At 36.4% G+C, this 27338-nt stretch overlaps 1 protein-coding gene across 1 annotated transcript; it reads left to right on the plus strand.

Annotated features, from left to right (window-relative positions):
• Positions 1 to 2928: 2928 nt before the first annotated feature.
• LOC100455910 (small ribosomal subunit protein bS16m-like) lies at positions 2929 to 3183 on the plus strand. Its single transcript, XM_054561074.2, has one exon. It carries the CDS (start codon positions 2929 to 2931, stop codon positions 3181 to 3183), a length of 255 nt encoding a protein of 84 aa, XP_054417049.2.
• The last annotated feature ends 24155 nt before the right edge of the window (positions 3184 to 27338 follow it).

Consider the following 27338-nt stretch of genomic DNA (forward strand, 5'->3'; position numbering starts at 1 on the left):
AGGGAATAAGCAATGATGGAGTGGGCGGGGCTCTCTTGTACAGAATCTAGAATCAGAGAGGGCCTCTGAATGAAATGAGGGAATGAGCAATGTGTTTAAGTCTCTTAAACATTTCTACACCTAATTCTAAAATTTTCCAGGGTTGAAGATGATGACAAACTAGGGAAAAAATGTTACCATCCCAAGCAATTTAGGGGGAGACTATCTCAGATGCTTAAAGCCACATAACAAGCAGAGATTTCAGCTTGAACACTAATTGGATTCTCAATTGTGACCTTGAAGGAACACACTGAACTCTATTTATAATTGCTATGAGAGTTACTCTATGATTTAAAGAAAGTGGCCGGGTGGCCCATGACCCTTTTATGTCATCAACTTAGTTTATTTATTCACAAAAGCCTGCACCTTGACCTACTTAGACTAGGTTACTTGACTCAATATTTCATTAATTTGGCCACTAAAATTTCTGAAGCATCATTTTCCCCTAACTTTAAATATCTTATACTTGGCCCAGTGTGGTGGCTCATGCCTGTAATCCTGGCACTTTGGGAGGCCGAGGCAAGCGGATCACCTGAGGTCAGGAGTTTGAGACAGGCCTGGCCAACATGCTGAAACCCCATCTCTACTAAAAATACAAAAATTAGCTGGGTGGTGGTGCATGCCTGTAGTCCCAGCTACTCTGGAGGCTGAAGTGGGAGGATTGCTTGAACCCAGGAGGCAGAGGTTGCAGTGAGTAGAGATCACACCACTGCACTCCAGCCTGGGTGACAGAGTGAGACTCCATCTCGAAAAAAATAAGTAAATAAACTTGATGGACTTATACATCTTTTTAAATGCTTCCCAAATCCATAGACTACATGGCTCATGGCTCAATGAGAGTAAAATATGTCCTAGCCTGATGTTTCTCATTCCTTTGAATATTTGGTTATAACATGTAAGGTCATTTTATTGATCCAGATTTGCTTATGAAAACTCACCTCAAGTTTATATTAATATGATCATTTCAAAATATCTAAATTAACGTTCACTTTTCAAAATGTCTCCACTAAAGTGGGTGCAGTGGGTCACCCCTGTAATCCCAACACTTTGGGTGGTCAAAGTGGATGTATTGTTTGAGCTCAGGCATTTGAGACCAGCCTGGGCAGCGTGGCAAAATCCCGTCTCTACAAAAAAATACAAAAAAAAAAAAAATTAGCCAGGCGTGGTTGTGTGTGCCTGTAGTCCAAGCTTCTAGGGAGGCTGAGGTGGCAGGATTACTTGAGCCCACAAGGTTGAGGCTATAGTGAGCCGAGATGTTGCCACTTCACTCCAGCCTGGGCAACAGAGTGAGATCACACCTCAAAACAAATAAAAATAAATAAAAACTGTCTCTACTAAAGTAGTATAAGTTGCAAAGCCAAGATAATTTCTCTGAGGGATATTTCTAACCATATTCATGTTATACAGACATACTGTAGGCAATCAAACTTGAATAAGGAATAGGAACTCTCTAACTTCTTTCTGACAAGACTTGACATAAACCTCTATGACTAAAATAGTTAAGTAGCGTCGCAAACTCATCAGTAAGTAAGGAGAAAAACAAACAAACAAACAAAAAACCTAGGTTGAATTTGTGTGTACACAGGTTTTTGCAGCCTTGGAGCCATAGACAATATCACAGAGCCTAGGTGTGTAGTAGGCTATACCATCTAGGTTTGTGTAAGTATACTCTAAGAAGTTCACACAATGATGAAATCACCTAAGGATGCATTTCTCAGAATGTATTCTCCTTGTTAAATGACACATACTATTTGAAATTGTCCAAGTGAGTAGGTCTTAATTGTTCTCACACACACACACAAAAACAGTGGGGTGGATAAATATGTGAGATGATGTATAGGATAGTTAGCTTGATTGAAGGAATCATCTCACAATATATGCATCTGTTGAAACATCATAAGTATACACAATGTTTATGTGTTAACTATAACTCAAAAGCTTGGGAGAAAAAAGTAAATGTAATTATTGACTCGGAGGAGGAGGCACCCGCCATTTGGCTCTGGTGGTGTCTCTGAGCCTGGAACTTAAATCTCTGGGATTCTGAGGTCTCTAAGGTCACTGAAGCCAATTCTTCAAGAGATAGAAAAACTATAAGCTGGTTTTAGCTGCTGCTACAGGAAGGCACTTTGAGAAGCATCACTGGGGTAATGCTCAAAGGAACTACCAGGAGAAAAAAATTCTATAGAAAGCCCACAGGGAACAAACAGGAAGAAGCAAATGCCTCCTCCTTTTTCCAAAATTGCTGTATCCCTCTATTGCTGCCTGTTGGCAAATCCTAATATGGAACCAACTGACAAAGTAGAAACACGGTTTGCAGACACCCATTTAGCTGGGTTTGAAGCTGATATGCAATTACTGACACAGTGGGTTTAATAGCATGTTAAAGAGAGCTGAAGAGAGAATTCATTAATTGGAAGATGGAACAGAAAAAAATATCTAGACTGAAGCTGTAGAGTGAAAGGAGAGATAATACACAGCATAAATTCAAAGATCTAACATACATTTAACTGGATTCCCCCAAAGAAAGGAGAAAGAGAACAGGACTGAAGCAATATTTTAAGAAATAATGACTAAAAACTTTCCAAAATTGACAAAGGACATCAAGACTCAGATTCAAGAAGTGCTACAAACTTAAGCCTGGTAAACATTAAGAAAAACACACCTATGAATATCACAGTGAAACTGAAAATCAAAGACAAAGACAAAAGTCTGTGGGGTGAGTGGATTATCTGCTTCCAGAGTCAAGGTTTTCCGGCTCGGGTAGCCAGGTGTCATGGCCCAGTGTCCACCTGCAGCTGCTGTGTGTGTCAGTCCTCTGCACCGCCAAGATCATAGAGCTGGTTGGTGTGGGTAGTGGGACACTCCAAGGAGCCACATGCCAGCCACACCATGGTCCACCTCACTACTCTCCTTTGCAAGGCCTACCATGGGGGCCACTTAATCATCTGCCTTGCCCTGGGCAGCTGTGCCAATCAGCCCTTTTACACCATTGTAGCTGCTCACAGCAAGTGTCCCAGGGATGGTCTTTTGGTAGAGCAGCTGGGATCCCATCATTCATTTCCCAACAGTCATGGGGAAAATCTCATTGCCATCAACCTGGACAGGATCCAGCATTGGACTGGCTGTGCAACTCACTTCTCTTAAACCTATGGAAAAGCTTCTGGGTCTTGCTGGCTTTTTCCCTCTGCATCCTAAGATGATCACAAATGCTAAGAGACTGTGAAGGAAATGGGCATGTGAAGTCCTCTTAGTTTCTCAGAAAACAGATGCAGAGGCTACAGAAACATAAGTGAGCTGACTTCAGTGAGCATAGGGTAGGAACAAGGTCAAGGTCCTCTTAAAACACCATGCAGAGATTTTAGTTTCGTTAGACTTGGGGGTCAATAAATGGAGTGTCCTGAGTCACCCTTGTTCTTCTGGCCTGGCCTGCACAGGGCCTAGGGAGAGATTTTTTTGTTGTGTGAACAGAGCTGGATCTATATACTAATTAGGCTTTTTCAGACTTTGTCTTGGTAAAGACAGTGGGTATGGGAGGATTGGATGTTTGAGTTGAGCTCTGGGTCTCTTGGACAACTTTACAAGCTACTGGCTTCCAAGACTTCCTGCTTCAAAGCCCCCAGCCAGACTATTCATGGCCCATTCCAAATCTTCATGTTCATCCCACAGGTGCAAAGAACAGTTGCCTTTCTTATTGATTTTGTAATTGGAGAATTATATTGTCTGGCTTAACACATATTTGCAAACATATAAAGGTAGATTTGTTATGAAAATTGCTTTTGGGCTGTAATAACCTACCTTTTAAGAATGAGAAACTGCTGGGCTTAAGGGAGTTCATGATGAATCAAGATTGAGCCATTCAAATGTGTCTGCAGTTTCTGCATGTATGATAGATAGGATCCTTCTGAGGATACTGGAATAGGGAATTATGACACCAAGCTGATTCAACTGTAAACCTTATTCTTGTACTTTTCTTTCTTGCTGGTAATTTTATGGAGCAGGTTAAGAAAGCTGTTCTATGTTAGGATAGAGTGTATACTAATTTAAAAAAAGAAAAGAAAAAATCTTAAAGCAACCCAAGAGGGAAAAATAATCAAAGATTGTTTTTCTGTTTTCTTTGTGTTCTTAGAATTAGGTGATTCCCATTTTAGTAATTGTTACCTCCACTCAGTTGCCTGTGCCTAAAATGTGCATGATATCTCTCTTTATCTCATTTATATATCCAGTTGATCAAAATTCCTTACCTCTTTGGCTCTAAAATGTGTCTCAAGCATATATTTTTTCAATTGTGACCACAACCACCAACTCTAATCTACCATCATCTCTATTTTGTATCTGTGAAATAATTCCCAAGTGGTTTTGTCTGCTTTTATTCTACCTCCTCCAATCCATTCTTCATATCACAGCCAGAGAAATCCTTTTTAAATGCTAATATAATCTTGTCACCTTCCTAATGACTACTTCTCAGTAGTTTCCAAATGCTTTTAGGACAAAAATCAAAATCTTTACCACGTTCTACTAATTCAATCCTATACCTGCCTGCCTCAACAGATTCAGCTTCCTCTGCTCTTCTCAGCTCTCCAGACCTTCTTTGAGACACAGAAATGTAAAGTGCATCTTCCCACTTTAGAATCTTTATACAGAGAGACCAGATAGCATAGCAGTTAAGAGTATAAGTCCTGAAGTCATACTGGAGTCAGAGTATGAGTCTGGATTTGTACCCATTACTTACAAGTTGTAAGCTGTTTAACTTTTCTATGCCTTAGTTACATCATCTGTTAACTGCACATTTTTGAAAGTACCTACTTTGTGGGTTATTGTGAAAATTAATATACATATATTCTTGTCATTCTTGTTTTGTTGTGCTTCACTTTATTGCAGGTATTAGTCTGTTTTCACACTGCAATAAAAAATACCTGAGACTGGGTAACTTATAAAGGAAGTAATTTTAATTGACTCATGGTTCCACGTAGCTGGGGAGGCCTCAGGAAACTTACAGTCATGGCAGAAAGGGGAAACAAACATGTCCTTCTTCACAAGGCAGCAGGGGAGAGGAGTGCAAGCGAAGAGGGAAGAGCCCCTTATAAAACCATCAGATCTCATGAGAACTCACTCACTATTTTGAGAACAGCATGGGGAAAAGTGTCCCCATGATTCAATTACCTCCACCTCGTCTCTCCCTTGACATGTGGGGATTATGGGAGTTGTGGGAATTACAATTCAAGATGAGAATTTGGGTGGGGACGCAACAAAACCATATAATTGCACTTAGCAGATACAGCATTTTTTACAGATTGAATGTTTGTGTCAACTTTGCTTTGAGCATCTCTATTGGTGCCATTTGTTTTCCAATAACATGTGCTCTCTTTGTGTCTCTGTGTAACATTTTGGTAACTCTCTAACAATAGTTCAAACTTATTACTATTACTATATCTGTTATGGTGGTCTGTAATGAGTGATCCTTTTGTAATTGTTTTAGGGCAACAAAAACTTCTCCCATATAAGACAGCAAGTTTAATCAATAAATGTTGTGTGTATTCTGACTGATCCACAGAGCAGCCGTTCCTTCATTTCTTCCCCTCTCCTTGGACCTCCCTATTCCTGGAAACACAACAATATTGAAATTAGGCCAATTAATTACACTACAATGGCCTCGAATTTTTCAACTGAAAGAAAGAGTCACACAGCTCTCACTTTAAATCAAATGCTAGAAATGATTAGGTTTGGTGAGGAAGTTACATTAAAAGCTGAGATAGGCTGAAAGCTAGGCTTCTTATACCAAACAGCCAATTTGTGAATGCAAAGAAAAAGTTCTTGAAGAAAATTAAAAGTGCTACTTTAGTGAACATATGAATAATAAGAAAGTGAAACAGCCTGAATAATCACATGGAGAAAGTTTTAGTGGTCTGGATAGAAGATCAAATCAGCCATAACATTCCTTAAAGTCAAAGCATAATCTAGAGCAAGGCCCTAATTCTCTTCAATTCTATGAAGGCTGAGAGATGTGAAGAAGTTGCAGAAGAAACATTTGAAGATAGCAGAACCTGGTTCATAAAGTTTAAGAAGCTTCATAACATAAAAGTGCAGAGTGAAACATCAAGTGCTGATGGAGAAGCTGCAGCAAGCTATAGAGAAGATAACAGCTGAGGTCATTAATGAAGGCAGCTACCCAAAACAAGATTTTCAGTGTAGACAGAACAGCTTTATATTGGAAGAAGACGCCATCTACGGCTCTCATAACTAGAGAAAAGTCAATGCCTGGCTTCAAAGCTTCAAAAGATAGGCTGACTATCTTGTGAAGGGCTGATGTAGTTGATGACTTTAAGTTGAAGTCATTTACCATTCTGAAAACCCTAAGGTCTTTCAGAGTGATGCTAAACTACTCTGCCTGTGCTCTATAAATGGATCAACAAAGCCTGGATGATGGTACATCTGTTTACAGCATAGTTTACTGGATATTTTAGCCCACTGTTTAGACCTAATGCTCAGAAAAAAAAAAGTACTTTCAAAATATTACTACTCATTGACAAACATGTGGTCATCCAACAGCTCTGATTGAGATGTACAGGGAGGCTGATGTTATATTCATACCTGCTATCCAACATCTATTCTGCAGTGCATGGATCAAGGAATCATTTTGACTTTCGAGTCTAATTATTTAAAAAATTCATTTTGTAAGGCTAGAGCTTCCATAGATAGTGATTCGTCTGATGGATCTGGGCAAAGTAAATTGAATACCCTCTGGAAAGGATTCACCATTTTAGATACCACTAAGAACTTCTATGACGTTTTCAGAAGGGACATTTTACCTGTGTTTTGGAGGATGAACATGTGTTAATTTGGTGAAGAAGATTAAAGATGGAGTGGCAAACATTCCAGACAGAGGAAAAAGAATAACTAAGGGCTTGCATTAATTGAGCACTTACTATGTACCAAGATGTGTGCTAAGTGCCATATGGCACATATGGCACATTTTATTTTATTTTATTTTATTTTATTTTATTTTATTTTATTTATTTATTTATTTATTTTTGAGACAGAGTCTCACTTTTTGCCCAGGCTGGAGTGCAGTGGCATGATCTTGTCTCACTGCAACATCCACTTCCCGGATTCAAGTGATTCTGCTGCCTCAGCCTCCTGAGTAGCTGGGACTACAGGTGTGCACCACCATACCCAGCTAATTTTGGTATTTTTTAGTACAGACGAGGTTTCACCATGTTGGCCTGGTTTGCCTTGAACTCCTGACCTCAGGTGATCCACCTGCCTCGGCCTCCAAGAGTGCTGGAATTACAGGTATGAGCCACTGCGCCCTACCCAGCCACTAATTTTTGATATGATGATTCTAAAGTTCATCAAACAATAGATAAGAATAATACAGAATTTTTTTAAGTGACTAATTCAAAGGGATTTGCTTTAACTGATATTAAAACATACTTATTAAGCTCCAAAGACTAAAACAACATTATGTCATCAAGTAGAATCTACAGATAGATGGCTGGAATGGGACAGCCATAAATTAGGTATTTTCATGTACAGATGCAAAAATTTAATATTTAACAAAAAAAATCAGAAGCCTGTAGGGGGAGATAAATTATTTAACAAATTATACTGGAAAAATTGGCTATTTGTGAAAAATGTCAATATGGATTCTCAACATAATAATGAATTCCAGTATACCAGAGTTAAATGTAAAACATAATCAAACCACAAAAAACTAGATTCTATACTCATTTAAACAGCACATATACTAAAATTGAAACACTATGAATATTTGATGTACAAATATTTTAATCATCCTTCTGAAAATCAAAACAAAATACTTTTAAAAAGTATATATAAATAAATAATCAATTGTCTTACAGTACATAAAAGCAATGGAAAAAACAAAAGTAGCAAAGGCCAATGAATTTCCTTGAATAAAAATTTAAACAGTTATATATGTTAAAGAAATTATAAATAAAAGTGAAATTGTGAACATTTACAAAAATTAATTTCATTAGAATTTAATGTCCTCAATATATAAAGATGATGTAAGAAGTAATAAGACATACTTTTACACTCCAGTAGATAAGTAGGTAAAGAAAATGAATAGATAATTCTTAGAAGGAATTAAAAAAAAACTGTAATAATCAAAGGAATATTGAAATACCATTCTCTAAATATTAAATTGTCAAGATTTATAAAAGTAATGATACCCATTGTTGGTGAGGAGGTAGTGAAGCAAGCACTCTCATAGGCTAGTAGTAAGGTTTTAAATTAATGCAATCTTTTTAGAAAGTAATAAGATAATATGCATTAAGAGTGGAAAGATTCTAAGGTAGAGTGAGTTAGAAAAAACAGAAAAGGGGCAGAAAGAGTCTTTTGGCTTATAAGCCATTTTGAAAATTCTATTCATGAATACTAATTAAGGTAATAGCAAATTACATATATAATTAAAAATTAAATATGAATAACGGAATAAAACTGTATATGTATTATAGTTACAAATTTATTAATATGCACAAAATATACAAAAAATAATACGCCAAAATATTAGCAGTAGTTAACCCTAGGTGATGTGATTATGAGTAATTTACTTTTCCATTTTTTATATTTCTTTGTATTTCCAACTTTTTTGCCATGCTTCTGTAATCAGGAAAAATTACTTCACAAAATATCAAAAGCAAAGTCATGTTAAAATAAACCAATCATTTCTCACTTGTGAGAGTCTGGCATGCATCATGTTGTCTCATTCATCTTGTGGGTCTTATTTATATAGAAAAGGACTGAATCTATGCCTATGCCTTGAAAAGCATCGAGCATACTATAAGGTATTCATGCATATTAAATAATTATTTAAAGTGAGAGATTATAACCAGCAAGTGAGAGCCTGAATTTATTGATTCAAAAGCAGAAATAATTATGAGGTTTTAAGTGTCTCTCAGTTCCGTAGATATGTTTATTGCAGTATGGTAAATCTCTCAATTACATCATGTGCCACATAACTTTTTGGTCTTGACAGGCCATATATATCAAGGTGGACCCATAAGATTATAATGGAGCTGAAAAATTTCTATCACCTAGTGACATCGTAGCCATTTTTAGGTTGTGGTGCCATGCATTACTGGTGTTCGTGGTGATGCTGGCATAAACAAACCTAATGCACTGCTAATCATGTAAAAATACAGCACATACAACTATGTACAATACATAATACTTGATAATGATAATAAAGGACCACGTTATTGGTTTATGTATTTACTACACTATGCTTTTAATCATTATTTTAGAGTGCACTCCTACATAGTAAAAAAGAAAAGTTAACTGTAAAGCAGCCTCAGGCAGATCCTTCAGGGGATATTCCAGTAGAAGGCATTGTTATAGGAGATTCATAGGAGATGACAGCTCCAAGCATGTTATTGCTCCTGAAGACCTTCCAGTGGGACAAGACTGGAGGTGGAAAACACTGATCTTGTTGATTCTGACTCTATGCAGACGCAGGTTAATGTGTGCACTGATGTTTTATGTTGTTTTTAACAAAAAGGTTAGAAAAATTAAAAATTGAAAAAAGCTTATAAAATTAGATTATGAAGAAATAAAATATTTTTGTACAGCTGAAAAATGTGTTTATGTTTTAAGCTAAGTATTAACAGAAAAGGGTCAAAAAGTTAAAAAAAAAGCTCATGAAGTAAAAGTTACAGTAAGCTAAGGTTAATTTATTATTGAAGAAAGAAACATATTTTATAAATTTAGTATGGCCTAAATGCAGCATTTATAAAGTCTACAGTAGTGTACAGTAATGTGCTAGGCCTACACTTTCATTCACCACTCACTAACTGACTCACCCAGAGCAACTTCCAGTCTTGAAAGCTCCATTCATGGTAAGTGGCCTATACAGGTATACCTTTTTTTTTTTTTTTAACTTTTATACTGTATTTTTGTTGTCACAGGATGAGACAGGAGGTCAGCACAAGACACAGGTCACAAAGACCATGCTGATAAAACAGGGTGCAGTAAAGAAGCTGGCCAAAACCCACCAAAAACAAGATGGCAATGAAAGTGACCTCTGGCCATCTCTGCTGTTCATTATATGCTAATCATAACGCATTAGCATGCTAAAAGACACTACCACCAGCCCCTTGACAGTTTACAAATGCCATGGGAAATTTTCAGAAGTTAACCAAGGGGAGGAACCCTCAGTTTCTGGAAATTCCCATCCTTTTCTCAGAAAACTCATGAATAATCCACCCCTTATTTAGCATATAACCAAGAAATAACTCTAAGTACACTCAGTAGAGCAGCCCATGCTGCTGCTCTATGGAGGAGTCATTCTTTCATTCCTTTGCTTTCCTAATAAACTTGCTTTCACTTTATGGACTTGACCCAAATTCTATATTATGTGAGGTCCATGAACCCTCTCTTGGGGTCTGAATTGGGACCCCTTTCCAGTAACAGTGAGTTCCCCTAATTCCATGTGTTTTTATTTGTGATACAGTTTTATTAGTAATACAATTATTTTTCTTACATTTAATATATCATGTTTATATTTTAAAAATGAATATGCAGTAAATGAGCACACAAAACAAATCCATTAAATGTGTATTTTTCACTTCTCTAATAGTTTCTTCTTGAAAATGCAAGATAATTAGATCCAGTTCTGCAGAGGGTAATTCATACCTAGCAAAATATAACAAAGCGTACATTTTTGTTTCCTAGGATATTTGTTTTTCATAGACCTTCAATCCTTACCTCTTCCTATCCTGTGAATTTTTTCAGTTTCTCTTCTAACTCCTAAAGATTGTTGTACTATTTTTGGCCTCCATTTTTAATAATAGATCTAAGAAAAAAGCAAACAAGCAAAAACTGTCACCTAACTAAAGTCAAAGTGAATGGTAATGGTGAGCACTCCTATTTCTATTGCTATATTCGGCTTATCGTGTGATGTTTCCTCTGCCTTTTCCTATTGTCCAAACATGCTTAGAGGAAAATGACTAGTGTTAAACTACTGTCTTATAACCTAATATTGATATAACATATAAGAAGAGGAAAAGAAAAGTGTTAATGATGCCATAAAGAATGTTAAGAAGAAAGAAAGGGCTCTCCCTACTAGGCCCCTTAAATAAAATCTCTCTTGTCTGAATGATAGCAGCAGGAGGCAGAACAACCCTAAACAGACAGGGACGGGTCCCTGGTGAAACTCCACCTTCAAACCAGACAGTTTAAAGCCTGAAAGCCAAGCTACAAGTCCTGAGTAAATCCACGGACTGGATTGAGAACTTCTCTTCCCATTTGGCGTGCTTTCCTCGTATTGATCCTCACCTTTCACTTATTTTACACATAAGTAAAATACTATAAGGTATTCATGCATATTAAATAATTATTTAAAGTGAGAGATTATAACCAGAAAGTGAGAGCCTGAATTTATTGATTCAAAAGCAGAAATATGTACACATATGTACCCTTCCGTAATGTGTATTTTACACTTTGAGTGGTGCCTTTGTTTTACCCCTTTTTGCATACTCACAAACCAATTAGCACACACTCCCCCGATTCTGAGCCCATGAAAGCCCTGGACTCAGCCACCCTGGGAAAGACCATCTGACTTCGAGTGGGGGTCCACCCTTGCATCCCCTCTCCGCTGAGAGCTGTTCTGTTGCTTAATAAAGCTCTTCTCCACCCTTCTCACCCTTCGATTGTCAGTGTAACCTCATTCTTCTTGGATGTGGAACAAGAACTTGGGAACTGCTGAACACAGGTACCAGCTGTAACACAGGTAGGCTTGGGCACACCCAGCCCAGCTGCGGGCTGAGCCATGCGCAAATCATGTGTGGCCCAGCAGGTCGAGTGTGCAGGGTGCCCCATGCGGCAGGCCCAGGGCTAAATAAGGCCCAGGTGGGGGCATCACCAGCTAAGGATTCTAGCTGGCAAAAGTGGCCAAGAGAAATACTGTGTTATGGAGAGCACAATAAAGAGTCTGCTGTGCAAAAGTGCCTATGAAGCTGAAGTTCTGGTTTCAGTAGAAATTCCAATATTGGCTAGTAACCTGTGTGAACCTGACTTGTTTCACTTCTGTAGTTCCAATTAGCACTCACCCAGCTGTACTGATGTGCCTTTGGCAATATGAGCAGAAGGCTACATGAGGGTTTGAGTAGTGAAATATGACTAACCTGCCAATAAATCATCTCCACTGCTTTCAGAAACCTGGAGAACCACATAGTAGGCCTTTTTTTTTTTTTTTTTTTTTTTTTTTCCCTGCATGACTCTCATTTGGGGAATGATCACTAATGCCCATTCTGTTGATATGGGGTCAGTACCATTACACCAAATAGAAAATGTTAAATACAGAATTTCATTTAGAATTAGCATTCTGTTAATTGCACATTTTAGTAATGGTTGATGGGAAGTTAGATGCAAATTATTTAGTTGAGACGTATTTTACCCCAAGATTCATCTTAGCAAAGGCTAGCAACACTAGGGTTTTATTTTCACTGTTAATTCAACAAAGAGGAACCCAGGTAAAGAGATTAAAATATTTGCCACTTAAGTCTCTTGAAAAAATCAAGGATTAGAGATAGGAGAAAGAACACACAGTTAACTTAAGTAGTCAATTAAAACCCTGGTTAGAAACTTAATCTATTTTCCATTTTGTCACAATATGGTTTAGAAGGTATAGCCTGGTAGTCACTGGGGTTGCAGGAAAGCACAGAGACATACCAATGTACCTGCCATCCACTGCCAATATCTTATTGCATGAATTAATCAGTTGACTATGCAAACTAGATAATTTCATTGATTTATAATTTCTATAGTTTTAAAACATTCTCATTTTCATTCTGCCCAATCACTTGAAAAAAAAAATTTTGTGCATATCTGTTTGTCTGAGCATGTATAGCAGTGTAAACAAACTAGACTGAGAGAATTTGACTCTACCACATATTTCGCTTTATTGAAGTGACCACAAACCAAAATAGAATTCAAAGACTGTAACATATTTGACATTTGCAAAATTAAAAGATATTGTGATGTTTATTTGAGGCTCATGGAGGATAAACGAAATATGCATGGAAAGGTGCTATAAATTCTTGCCACATAATCTCTCATGGTCTTTAAATAATTATTAAGTTTTTATGCTAGCTGTTGCCTAAGGAGGTTATAAAGAGATTTTTGTCACTTCACTATTTTTTCTTTGTCTAAAGAACAAAAATGTATTTGTCTAAAACAATGCACATGAGAACACCAGAAGGAACTATTTTACCCTTAAGTGATTTAACCTTTTAACTCAGGCTGTGTTAAAATGTAAAGAATAGTGTGTGATCTGTTTCCATTTCCCCCAAGTTTTGTCTCAATTTGTTCACAAATTCATATGAAGGGACAAAGTCAACTCTATGAACATCGTTCAAGTCACATCTTCACAGTGGCTAAAAGGGGTGTACAAGTGAGGAAAAAAATTAGCCCTCATTGACTGCCAAAAGTCTCTTCTGTATTGTAAAAAAAAAATTTAATTGCATTCACTGATGACAAGTGTGGGTGCATTTGGCAGACAAGGGGAAAGGACTTTGCTATGTATCTGCTGTTTGAAAATTCTTCTCATTCTGCTAACACTTTTCCTCTTCATGTCATCAAAAATAATTTTTTACTGATTATGTTGACACCCTCATAATGCCAGAATTTTTCTTACATCTCAGATGTAACTGTCTGTCATGATCTACATTCAAGTGTGTTGTCTTTTTTTAATATAGCATATATATAAAAAAATACTTTTGAAACTACCAAGTTCAAGTTTTACTTTGCTTTATGAAGACTAGTTCATATCTACACAAGAATGGAGAGGCAACACATTCATTTTCAACCTTCAGAAACTAATTTTATCTTTCCTTTCAGTCTTAAAGCATATTAAGCCATGTTAGCTTACAACACAAAGTAGTGTAAAATGAGACAATTTTAGAAGGTGAATTACTTTTGTCATTTCACTTATGAAATGGTTTCTTTCAGGATATTTTTAATTTAAAAGAGATATAATCTGCCAACAATAAAAATGGGAAAAATAAAAATTCACTGTAGGTTCTTTTATATCATAATTGTGTTCTTGAAAATGTACTTGGAAACCACATCATATTTTTTCATTGACTTGTTTTATACTTGAAAGATGTGTTCAGGCTCTTTTGCAAACCATATATTCAAAAGCATCTTTTTGGAACAATTCTTGATTTTATAATATTGCTGGTGTCTATATCTTTCACTAACTGGCCTCTTCTTAAACCTTTTTTTATTACTGGTGATAAAAAGGTACGATTTCTTCTTTAGATTGTAGTATATGATTTCTGCAGCTTCTGCAAATAATCCGCCTTCTCCTTTCTTGATTTCTAATAGAATTTCATGGAAGACTCTAACAGATAATCTCATGATAAACTGGAAATAGAAGGTTAATAATTTTTGTGCCTTTTTGCTTTCTGAACTACATTCAACTGAAGATCATTCTGCTTAGAAAAATAATCAACTATCCAAAATAACTAGGAATTAAGATGTAAAAAAAAAAAAAGACAGATTGAAGCATAAAAGAGACAGGAAAAAAGCAAAATATCGAGGAATAGTATTAAATCAATAAAAAGCCTGAGGGAGAAATGTATATTTTTTTCATAACCAACCATGTTAAAGGAAAACTACTAGAACAACATAGTGTCTCATAGAATCTGTTTAAAGTATGCCCACTGAATCATTAAATTTATATGTTGTCATAGATATAGATACATATGATAGATATGTCTATGATAGTCTATGTAGATCTATCATAGACTACATATGTAGTCAGAGATATATCTAGTAATCATCACTACAAGTAGCAAATATATCAAACAGATGCTGAATAAGATTTTCCATGGCATTGACATGTTGCTTGGTCAGTTTTCCTATCAAGAATTTCAGAAACACAGATGCTCTAGTTTGTCAGTGGATTTTTCTTTATTTTTTTTCTTTTTTCTTTTCTTGTTTTTTGTTTTTGTTTTTATTTTTTTGTTTTTGTTTTTGTTTGAGACAGGGTCTCACTCTGTCACCCCAGCTGGAGTGCTGTGGCCTGATCATGGCTCACTGCAGCCTCTACCTCCCTAGCTCAAGGGATCCTCCTGCCTCAGCCTCCCAAGCAGCTGGAACTACAGGCATGTGCCACCATGCCCAGCTGATTTTTTTTTTTTTTTTTGATAAAGGTATGGGTCCACTCTGTTGCTCAGGCTGGTCTCGAACTCCTGGGCTCAAGTGATCCTTCCGCCTCAGCCTGTAAAGTGCTGTAATAACAGGTCTGAGCTGCTGTATTTGACCTGCCAAGTGCTTTTTTTAATATTGCTTAGTCCTGGTTGAGTATAATCAAGAAAAACATCAGAGACCAAAGAAAAAGAGGGTTTCATTGAAGGAAATGTGATAAAAATGCTATAATACATCTCTGTCCTGGAGGCACTTGCTATCTAGATAGGTAGCATAATCATACTCAAAGAAAATATATTATTTAACAAAAATGTACAGCTACAAAATACAAAGTAAATACTTATAATACCATTGGGAAGGAGACATAAAGAAAATGAATTTATTCACATCAATAGGAATATCAAAATACAAGAACTTTCCACTCATATACTTGTTCACCAAATAATCTTACTTAAATCTGATTTTAATTTAAACATTTTTTCTAATATACATTAATATTAGAGTTTCACCTTGCATTCTTCATTTGCAATGTTAATTATTTATTTTTCACTTATTGGAACACTATGCCCTCATAATCAAGTAACCTGTTGGTAAGTTTCACTATTTATTTCTGAAATCAGTGGATTGGCCTTATAAATGTTTATCAATCCTTCATGTGAGAAAGAGGAGATTGTTGGCAAAATCAAATAAAATACAATGGCTCTGAGCCTCTACCTATTTAATTCAGGACCTTAACACTTGCTGTCTCTTCTCTTCCTCATTAACTGTGGAAGTCACAAAGGGGAGTGCTTAAAAGTAGTCTTTGAGCTACTGTCACCGCATGGGGTATTTGCTGCAGTTTTTTTCTCTCTTGTTTCAGTTTCTACTTTGTTGTGTCCGCCGTATGAAGAGTGGCTTTAGTTATTCTCACCATTGCCAGTGCACCTCCTGTATGAAGACAAATACCCACACCAGGATTAGAAGGGGGAAATCTACTGAAATGGCCGTGGGGAGGGATGGAAAGAACATACCCAGGAAGGCTGAAGAAGAGGCAGAAGATGAAAGTGGAGCCTGTATCCTGTCTCAAGTGAGGAGACAGGTTTATGAGATTGAGAGAGCACAGAAGGTGTTTTGAGAGAATTGTATTGTGCATGGGAGACCAAGAGTCACTGAAAACAACTCAAATTTTTGTTGTAATTTCTAAAAGAATGTTAAAGGGATACCTATTTTTAACCCACGTCAATATTTCTTAAATTTCTCTTTCTCAGAGCATTTCTTTATTTATTGAGGATAACAATCTTTTGTCACATAGATGTTGTAAATATTTTTACATCAGTTTTATATGATATAATCATACCTTAATTGTATCATATGAAATTTTTTATATTCATAAGTTTATAATTTTTGATAATCAAACCTTTTAATTTTCAATTATATTTTAGTATGAAGCTTATAAATGTGTTCCTTTTGCCAAAATTTATGTAAATGTTTGCCCATATATTTCTAGTTCTTCTACTATTTCATGTTTATACTTAATTCTTTAATCAGTTGATTTTACCCATCTCACAATCATTCATAAAGTAACCCAACATTTCTTACAATTTTAAAAATTACTTTTATTACATACTAAAGATTTAAACACTCTAAGCTGTATTTGGAGGATTATATTCTGCTTTGCTAGCCAATCATTTACTTTAGCACATGTATAATATTTGATTAATTTTTGTAGATTTATAATATGTTATCTGGTGAAATAAACCCTCCTCAATCATTATTATTCCTCTCAACTTTTTCTTGTCCTTTTAAAAACATAGTGGTTAAATAAACATAACATAAAATTTGTAATTTTAACCATTTTTTGATGTGTACAATTCTGTGGCATTTAAGTACATTCAAAATATTGTGCAGCCATCACCTCTATTGTATTTGGATAAAAATCCAGAATATTTTCATCATCTCGGAAAGAATTCTGTACCTATGAAGCAGTCACTCCTTTTTTCTGTCTCTCCTTAACCTGTGGCAACCACTAATCTACTTTCTGTCCCTAATGGATTTGCTTATGCAATTCCACTCCTAAAAGAATTGAATACAGGTATTCAAATAGAAACTCGTACAGTAGTGTTCATAGAGGCACTATTCACACCTGCCAAAAAGTGGAAACAACCTAAATGTTTATCAACCCATGAACAAATGAACTAAATTTAGTATATTCATACAATGGAATAATATCCAATTATAGTAATGGAATACTGATACACACCATTACATGGATGAACCTTGAAAACATTATGCTAAGTGAAATGAGCCAGATACACAGAAAACAAATATTATATGATTCCACTCATAAGCAAATCCGTTAGGGACAGAATAGATGTTGGATAGCAGGTATGAATATAACATCAGCCTCCCTGTACATCTCAATCAGAGCTTTTGGATGACCACATGCTTTGTCAATGAGTAGTAATATTTTGAAAGTACTTTTTTTTTTTTCTGAGCATGAGGTCTAAACAGTGGGCTAAAATATCCAGTAAACTATGCTGTAAACAGATGTACCATCATCCAGGCTTTGTTGATCCATTTACAGAGCACAGGCAGAGTAGTTTAGCATCACTCTGAAAGACCCTAGGGTTTTCAGAATGGTAAATGAGCACAGTCTTCAATTTAAAATCACCAACTACATCAGCCCTTCACAAGAGAGTCAGCCTATCTTTTGAAGCTTTGAAGCCAGGCATTGACTTTTCTGTAGTTATGAGAGTCTTAGATGGCATCTTCTTCCAATATAAAGCTGTTCTGTGAACCCCCGTCTTTACTAAAAATACAAAATTAGTTGAGTGTGGTGGTGCACACCTGTAATTCCAGCTACTTGGGAGGCTAAGGCAGGAGAATCGCTTGAACCCGGTAGGCGGAGGTTGCAGTGAGCCGAGATTGCGCCATTGCACTCCAGCCTGGGCGACAAGAGCAAAACTCCATCTCAAAAAACAAAACAAAACAAATAAAACCCCACAATTCGATACCACCTTTACTTCTGCCAGAATGGCTGTAACGAAAAAGTGAAAAAACAGTAGATGTTGGTGTGGATGCAGGATCAGGGAACACTTCTACACTGCTGGTGGGAATGTAAGCTAGTGCAGCCACTGTGGCGAACAGTGTGGAGATTCCTTAAATAACTAAAAGTAGAACTACCATTTGATCGAGCAATCCCACTACTAATGGGTATCTATCCAGGGGAAAAGAAGTCATTATACATAAAAGATACTTGCCCACGCATGTTTATAGCAGCACAATTAGCAATTGCAAAATCATGGAACCAACCCAAATGCCCGTCAATCAATGAATGGATAAAGAAACTGTAGTATATATATACATATATGATGGACTACTACTCGGCCACAAAAAAGAATGAATTAATGGCATTTGCAGCGACCTGGCTGAGATTGGAGACTATTATTCTAAGTGAAGTAACTCAGGAATGGAAAACCAAACATCGTATGTTCTCACTGATATGTGGGAGCTAAGCTATAAGGATACAAAGGCATAAGAATGATACAATGGACTTTGGGGACTTGGGGGGAAGCATGGAAAGGGGGTGAAGGATAAAAGACTACAAATATGGTGCAGTGTATACTGCTGGGGTGATGGGTGCACCAAAATCTCACAAATCACCACTAAACGGCTTACTCATATAACCAAATACCACCTGTACCCCAATAACTTATGGACAAATTTTTAAAAAAGAAATGACTTTTAGAATCTCACCCAGTTTAGATCAGGAAAGTAAATAGATAAGAGTGATTGCTTTGGAAGTGGAATCAAGAGAGAAAAAGCGAAGAGAAAATGAGGAGAAAAATCAATAGCACTTGTTTAAAGTGTCTCTTTTTTGTGCATCTGTATTCACTAATACACATAGGAAGTAACATATTAAGTAGAACTGAAGTAATATGTGTCTTCCAGATTCTTCTGGTGCCATTAGAAGTTGCAAACAACTGGTGCTATGCCTTTTTATGAGGCGTTAAAATACCAAGCCACTGTAACCCTAGACATAGTCAAATATAAAAGGCACACATGATATTAACATTGCAGAGCTCCTGAATTTTGTTCTAACATGCTCTATTTTACTGACCAAAATTTTTTCTAATTATTATAGTTGGAAAAATGATTTTTAAATTTTAAAACTGCTATTTAACTGAATTGTAATTTATGTAAGTATAAATCTTTGGAAGAAGCATAAAGTCAGTACTTCTCTCTGAAATCAATATTGTACATCAAAAATACTACATAACAGCTATAATCATAAGAATCTTCCTACCCAATTCAGTGCACCAAAGCAACCAAAAATATTTATAAATTTAGAACTAAAATTCTGTTTCCTTAGCTCAGATGAAGTAGAACAGTAAACACATCTAAGACAAAAAAATAATTTCTTCTTTTTGCATTATCTTTTTTTCTCACTCCTTCTCTCTCATGCACAAACACACACACACACACAATACATAGACAAACGTACTTCCCATTTAAAGATACATTTGCTGATTGTGATGTATATTCTTTTTCACTACACCCCATATGTAGTTTTTATAAGGCAGCATTCCATCAGGAGATGCTTCATAGGAAGAAACAAAGAATGCTAGAATCACATAAGTTTGAAAAGCACTATTTGCCATGTCACATTCTTAGAAATTCACAGTGCATATTAGTGTAGTGAAGCCTTCCAGAGATCCTGAAGAAAAAAAAAATTGTTTAAATTGGAATATCCCAAATTTAGTTGATCACAGGCCATTTTTATACCTAATACCTAACACAACACCATAGTAGTCAGGAAATGCTTGGTCATGTCATAATAACAAGAAGCCCCAAAACATCAGTGACTTGCATTGTAAAGTTTGTGTCTCACTTAATACTACATATCTAATGTGGTTCCGAGGAAAGTTTTGCTTACTGTATCCACTCAGATAATCAGGTGAGTTGTTTTTTCTTTTCACAATCACTACAACAATGAGAAAGAAATTCAGGAAACCATGCACTACTTTTAAAACTTCCCCCAAGTGATATTACTCTTTTTTTTTTTTTTTTTTGGTCAATCCCATTGGCCAAGGTGAATAATATTATTGTCATGCCCAACTTCAGTGTCAGAAGGGAAGGCTAATTGTACCATGCGTTCTGAAGAGGGAGTCAGATATTTTTGGTGAACAGCAGGACTACCACAAATAACACTTTAGAAAATGCTGGGCTGAAGAAACAGCTTTGGCACCTGTTATTCAATCACTCAGTGAACATACAAAATAAATACTCCTGGCAAGATAATAATTCTGGGGTTTGCCCAGTCGTCAGCATTGCCAACTTGGCTTCTTGGCTTTACCAGCTGCATGATGTGGTCTGTTCCAAGGGAGTTGCCCCATCTGTGACTCAAATACTGCCCTTTGCTGATGTTGCTTCCTGGCAAATAATGGCCATGATAATAACATAAAGCAATTATTCACCCATCTGCCTTGACACCAGCATTCCAACATACCTTATCGCCTTTAAACCTATTTTAGTTCTTATCTCATAGTCTCTGTCTTAGTGTATTCAACTTGCTATAGCAAAATATCATAAACTGGGTGACTTATAAACAACGGGAATTTATTTCTCACAGTTCTGGAGGCTGGGAAATCCAAGATCAGGGCACCAGCAGATTTGGCATTTTTGACATTCAGTATAGACCTGGCCCATTTCCTGGTTCATAGATGTCACCTTCCCACTGTGTCCTCACATGGTGAAAGGGGCATGGCAGCTCTCTAGGACCTCTTTTATAAGGGCACTAATCCCATTTATGAGGGCCCTGCCCTCATGATCTAATAATTACTTCCCAAAGACCCCATTTATTAATACCATCACCTTGTGGGTTAGCATTTCAACATATGAATTTTGGGGTAACATGAACATTCAGATCATAGCAATCTCCAATGTTATTTTCAGAAAGGAGCTATTAATATATTACTTGTCAGAGACCAACATATTGTAGTGGCCTCCATCCACGACAAATTAGACATGTACAAAATAATATTAAATATATAAGAGACTGCTTCCTTATCTCTAAAATTTTTAGATCTAGGAAAAGGCGTTTCCAAAGCAGAGCTTGCTCCAAGAGAGGAAAGGACGCCATGTAGGTGGGGTTTGATTTTGCTTCCCTGGCTTCAACTCCCCTGCTTCTGGATTAATCTCCCTTGCGCACTTGGATTTCTTATATTACTTTGCCTATAATAAGGGTTCTGTGGTTAAAAAAAATATATTTTACCTATTGACTAAAATGTTCTTTAAGGTCCTTTTCAACCTTGACATTTTAACATACTCTGATCACCAATAAGAAGAGATATTTGACATTCAGTATAGACGGGACAAATTGTCAGTTCAGCTGATGTGAGTTGCTTTCCCCAGGTTAACCATGGTCAGCCCAGTTTTAGTATGCCTTTCTGATGACAAAGAGGGTAACATGCTCCCAAGAATATGAAGCTGTGCTGATTTCTTTACTTTTGTGTCTGCTATGTGACACTAGTTACTCTCCAAAAATTTGAGGAGCTTAGCTTATACCCCTAAAGAGACACAAACCACTGGAGTCAAACTAAAGACACACAGCTGGTGCAGAATGTGTACAAGGTCCAGATGCATCATGTGCAGAGGTGACCCCTGAACTCCAGTGCAGTCTTTTCAGCTTCACCTAAGTCTGACTTAGGTGATGACACAAAGAATCCGAAGCATCCTGGGATCAACCCCTTATTGAGGACTGGAGGCTTAAATCCACCTAGTTTGAACAATGAAGCTTGGTATTTGGATGTTCTTCACTTTCCATTCCTTCTAACAGTTCTTTTAAATGAGGCCACCAAAGTTCACTATAAAGATCATGAAAGGGTTTCATCCAAGTGATAATTCTGATATGTTGAGAATACTGCTGGAGATTGGATAAGGAAAGGATTCTGAGGTCAAGCACAGACCCAGCAGAAAATAATACCATTATTCATTAGTGATGTCAGCATGGCAGCATTCATGCCACTATTTGTCATCCTGAGGTCCTTCTGATCCCATCACAAACTTTCATCATCAAAATAATGACCTTCAAAGCAGTCCCTTTGTGTTTCCTATAACTGGAAGAGAAATGAATGATGTTCAAAGCATTAACACTCAAATTCCAGAGCAATAATAATGGATGATCAGCAAGGTGTCATAAATTGAATCTTATATTACTGCTTCGTGTTATTTTACCTTTGAATGGAGAATACATACTCTGTGTTTTTCACCTTTACTAAAAAAATATAACTGGTATCATTTCTGTTGATTTCATGAGAATTCACATTTATTCCTTCAAAGTTAAACAGGAATGCATTGACGTTCTCTTCCCATTATTTTCTTTAATACGTTTTTATTTTTAGGAATAAAAATTTACAGGATAAAATGTAAGACCATGGTAATATGGTTAGAGATAAATATTATTACTCAATAAATATTGATTATTTATAGGCCTTCCATCTGCACAACTTACAAGCCCAAAGAGTAATCCCAATCAGAAAGCTGAGGTAGATTAAACCAGTTTGCTTCTGTTAGGTTAGTCAGTCAATCTACTCTAAAAATGAAACTTCCAGATATGAGGATTCATATTTCTTTTCTTTTTTTGTGGGGGTGGGGGGATGGAGTCTTGCTCTGTCACCCAGGCTGGAGTGCAGTGGCATGATCTTAACTCATTGAAACCTCCATCTGCAGGGTTCAAGCGATTCTCCTGCCTCAGCCTCCAAGTAGCTGGGACTATAGGCGCGAATCACCATGCCTGGCTAATTTTTGTATTTTTTTTAGTAAAGTCAGGTTTCACTATGTTGGCCAGGCTGGTCTCAAACTCCTGACCTCAGGTGATCTGCCTGCCTCAGCCTCCCATAGTGCTGGGATTATAGGCGTGAGGTACTGTGCCCAGCCAAGAAGATTTATATTTCTGATCATCAATATTATTCATACCTAAATAAGCAGAATCTGGGTTTCTTTCTGTTCATTTTAACACAAAGATGCTCTCCAGTATATGACAGCAGCCAAATCCAGCTATCATATTTATTCAGAATGAGCAAGAACTGAGACATATCTCTTCATAAGAGATAATTTTTGGTTGGGATTTACACTCATTGTCTGTATGAAACCCACTAGGAATCTCGCAGAAGATTCAGATGGCAAAAAATTCTAAGCAAAATGCTGAATGCCGCTCCATCCCAATTTTGGAATTCAGCTCTATTTATCAAGACCAAAAAAGTGAAATAGGGTGCTGGAGATAAGTTAGTTGTTCACTAAATTGTATCTCATTTCTTTCTGGGCACAAGATTATACAACATATTCAAGCATTCCTTGCACTTAAATACAGCTATATGAGAGCAAATTGTATTCAATAGATTGTGGGCAGAGTGGCACATGCCACTCCCAGGCCTAGCCTCCTACACACAACCATCTGTTCTCCTTTCCCGTTCTTGGTCTAAATGGAGGGAACTCCAAGAACCTAAAGAACGGAAGAGATAAAATGCAGAAGGATCTAGGTCCCTTAGTTGCACATGGATGATAAGTGAGCAAAAATGAGTAGACTGTTTCCTAAGTACTAAATAAACTGTAAATGTGTTAAGCCTACCTCTGAGATTTTAGAGTTCTTTGTTGGATCAGTTATTCTGTCTTGATTAACCCAGCTAGTAAAACACAAGGAACCAATGATGATCTGGATCATATTGCCTCCATTAAGATTCCTGGATAATAAGCCAATAAATAATAATTATTAACACATCATAAATATCAATGTGAATACCTATTTGTGGCACCATAAGGACAGCTTACATTTTCTGAGCACTCTTCATATGCCAAAAACATATAATTTTGCTATCCCTATTTACGGATCATAAATGAAAAGCCAAATGATTAAATAACTGGATCAAGATCAAGATCTGTCAGTAAGTGGACTTTTAACTCAATTCCAACCTTTTTTTATTTTAATTCCTGAATCGTTAAGCACCAAGCCACATTGACTCTCAGTTCTCACATTCATCCTGACTCACTTTTCTGACAATCATACAATCAAATTGACCTGTCTGCTTTATCATATCAGAGTATGCCTACCGATTGATATGATTCATTGTACTTGATATTCTTAAATCCTAAACCTGTTGAAAATTATAGCTTTGAAGTTTAAATCTATAATCACCAAAGATATTGCTTGCAAGTAGCATAACCCACTTAAGCTAGTTTAAGAAGAAAAAGAGTATATCACAGCATATTAGGAAACTCAGAGGCTTCAGGAAGCTTATCAGATTGTATCCAAGAACAATTCCCAAATTGTACACTGAGCCTAACCAGTAGAGGTCCTTCTGGGTACAGGCATGGCTGGTCACACAGTGGCCACTGCATTTGTGCATATCATCACTATCCCAGGGACATCTGCCATTACTGCTTAAAAATGCCTGATATCTCTCCTCTGTGCTCTGCCACTCTCATGAGAATATGGATTTTATGAAGCAACTGCACTGGTTCTTCATGTTGTTCCATTCTAAATAAAACAATCTCAGGAGAATAGCTCTGTTGGGCAAAGCCTACATCCTAGCTGGAGGCTGGGAAATCGAGTTCTGGCTTCCATTGAGTAGGTGGATCTCATAGTGGAAAACCCTCCAAACATAAGAAGCCTGTTTAAAAGATTCTAGTTGACCAAAACATATGCCCACTGAAATACAACGTAAAGTCATATGGAAACAAAAATCATGGGGGAACAGAAACAACGCTTCTTTTAGAGGAAGCAGTTTCAGAGAGAGAATAGAGCAGACGTTCAGGGGGGAAAAGCAGCAGCCTTAGGAAAGACAGGGCTGCTACATGATGACTCCTAAGTTTTGGTGAAGTCTGGCTGTCCTCGCTCTGATTGGCTTCCATGTATTTTTATAATATGAGGTCTCTGCAGTTCTTAAATGGCAAGTTCATAAATACATGCCAGGCAGTAAACACCTTCAAAATATTGACATGAATAAATAAATCTTAGAGTAAGATTCTCAGAGCTAGTGTAAGCAGAAAAATAGCTTATTAAAGGATATTATTATAACAGAAAACTCACAGAAGATTCATGAGGCTTAAAGGAGGGAGCAAGATGGAGACATTTGTTTCTAACGGACGTAGAAATAACTCTTACATAGTGTTTAAGAGGATCAAACTTAGATAGCCCACACAATTGATTTGAATTCTGGCTCCACCCATTGACATCACTTCACTAAGTTGTAAATTCCATGAAATCATGGGTCATGTCTCACTCACATTTGTGCCAGTTATAGTCCCTGCCTTGCCACAGAACTTAGCAGTTAATATTTTTTAATGAATTCTTTCAACTGGTAGTAGCAAAAAAGAAAAAGGATTTCATTTATTTAGATTAAATAGAACAAATAAGTGACTAAGTTAGCAATTGGGAAGAAAAATGCATTGACAATATGGATTTCCAAACTACAGAATGCTTGAGTTTATCATTTCTAGTAGTGTTGTTTCATGGAATCAATTTTGTATCATTTTTAATTGCCACACATGCACAAATTGGCCTCAAAACACCATGTAATGATTACAATGGCTATAAATCACATTGACTGTGACATTGCTTCTTCTAAGTCCAAAAGTTAGTTAACATATAATATTCACTACTCTCTCTTTCCAATGTTTGTGTCCAAACATTGTTTCTTAAGTAGCCATATTGATTGTATTGATTAATACTCCTGGTAGAAATGATGAAAAATATTGATTTGCTCTTGTAAACCTCAGCTAAAACTAAAATATCTAGAGTATTGCTTCCTTGAACGCCATAAGAGCTCTCTTCTCAGGCTTCTTCCATTCTTGCTGATTACATCTACAGATGGAAATCAGGTGTGAAAATCCATTAAGATGCTTCACAACAACACAAACTTTAACTCTTATTGAACTCTCATGTTCTCTCTTCCTTAATTAAGGCACAAGAACATTTTACCATGGAGAGAGAATGACTTAGATTATGGATCTTATTCCTTCTAAGGCATTCATTTCACCCGATCGGGGAATAATACATTTCTTACTTCATTGCTTTGCAAAGAGCCTCTTACACAGGTTTCTTCCAAGGGGAGAATAAAGAGTGTGGTTTTACTTATAAAGAGCTCTCAGTTATCCATGCCACAAAAGAAAAATGAAGCATACAGCTGTTCTCCCAAAATTATAACATATTTTTTCACTAAACATTTTAAAACACAAATAAGGAGTATCATTTAAATGAATTAGTGACATAGAATCTTATTTTAGAGCTGGAATAACCTTTAATGTTTGCAGCACAAAAAAGCAGTTGTGAGCACAGGCTTTGGAGTCAGATGACCTGGGTTAAAACCTTGGCTTCACATTTACCAGCTGTGTGACCTTAGGCAATTTACAAAATATCCTGTGCCTCAATCTTTTCTTCTGTATACTTTTAATTATAATTATACAAATAAATAATAAAATATAATAAGCAAGTTTGAGATAAATACAAATAATAAAATGTAACAATAACTGTAATAATACCTTTCTCATAGGCTTGTTATGAAAGTTAACTGAGATAATGCAATCCAGCACTTAGCAGTCAACACATGTTCATTATTTTGCCTTTAACACTCTGTGCACTTCTGTTCCATAAAGCCATAGCAAGTTAAAGAAAACAAACAAACAAACACAAAACAAGTTTCTACAGTCTTTCCTGATCTTTAGTAATTAGATGAATAAGCCTCATAATTTTTGTTTTCTAAAGCTTCACCGACAACGTGAGATGTGAAAAAAATGTCACTGATCTCTATGGAGAAAAAAAAAGCCAAAATGCAGACTTGATTCAGACTGATAGTTTAGTATAAAGATGCAAACAGGACAGTCTTCATGGTTCACATTTGCCAGTTTATTTTCACCAAACATATTCACAATAGCAGGATCACTAAATGAATATTCGGCCCATGAGTGTTTAGCTTTTGTGGATTCCCAAATTAAAATGATTACTAAGAACAAAAAATCATTATTACTAATATCCATGATAAAGACTGGATCTACTTACTTGTACAGAAGTAAAGACTTTATAAGCAAAAAGAAGAGCATTAGGAATTTGAAAGCCCAGCAAATGCAAATTAGATTGCATTTTACAAAATATG

This window comes from Pongo abelii, chromosome 7 (assembly GCF_028885655.2).
Source record: "Pongo abelii isolate AG06213 chromosome 7, NHGRI_mPonAbe1-v2.0_pri, whole genome shotgun sequence".
NCBI classification, from domain to species: Eukaryota; Metazoa; Chordata; class Mammalia; order Primates; family Hominidae; genus Pongo; species Pongo abelii.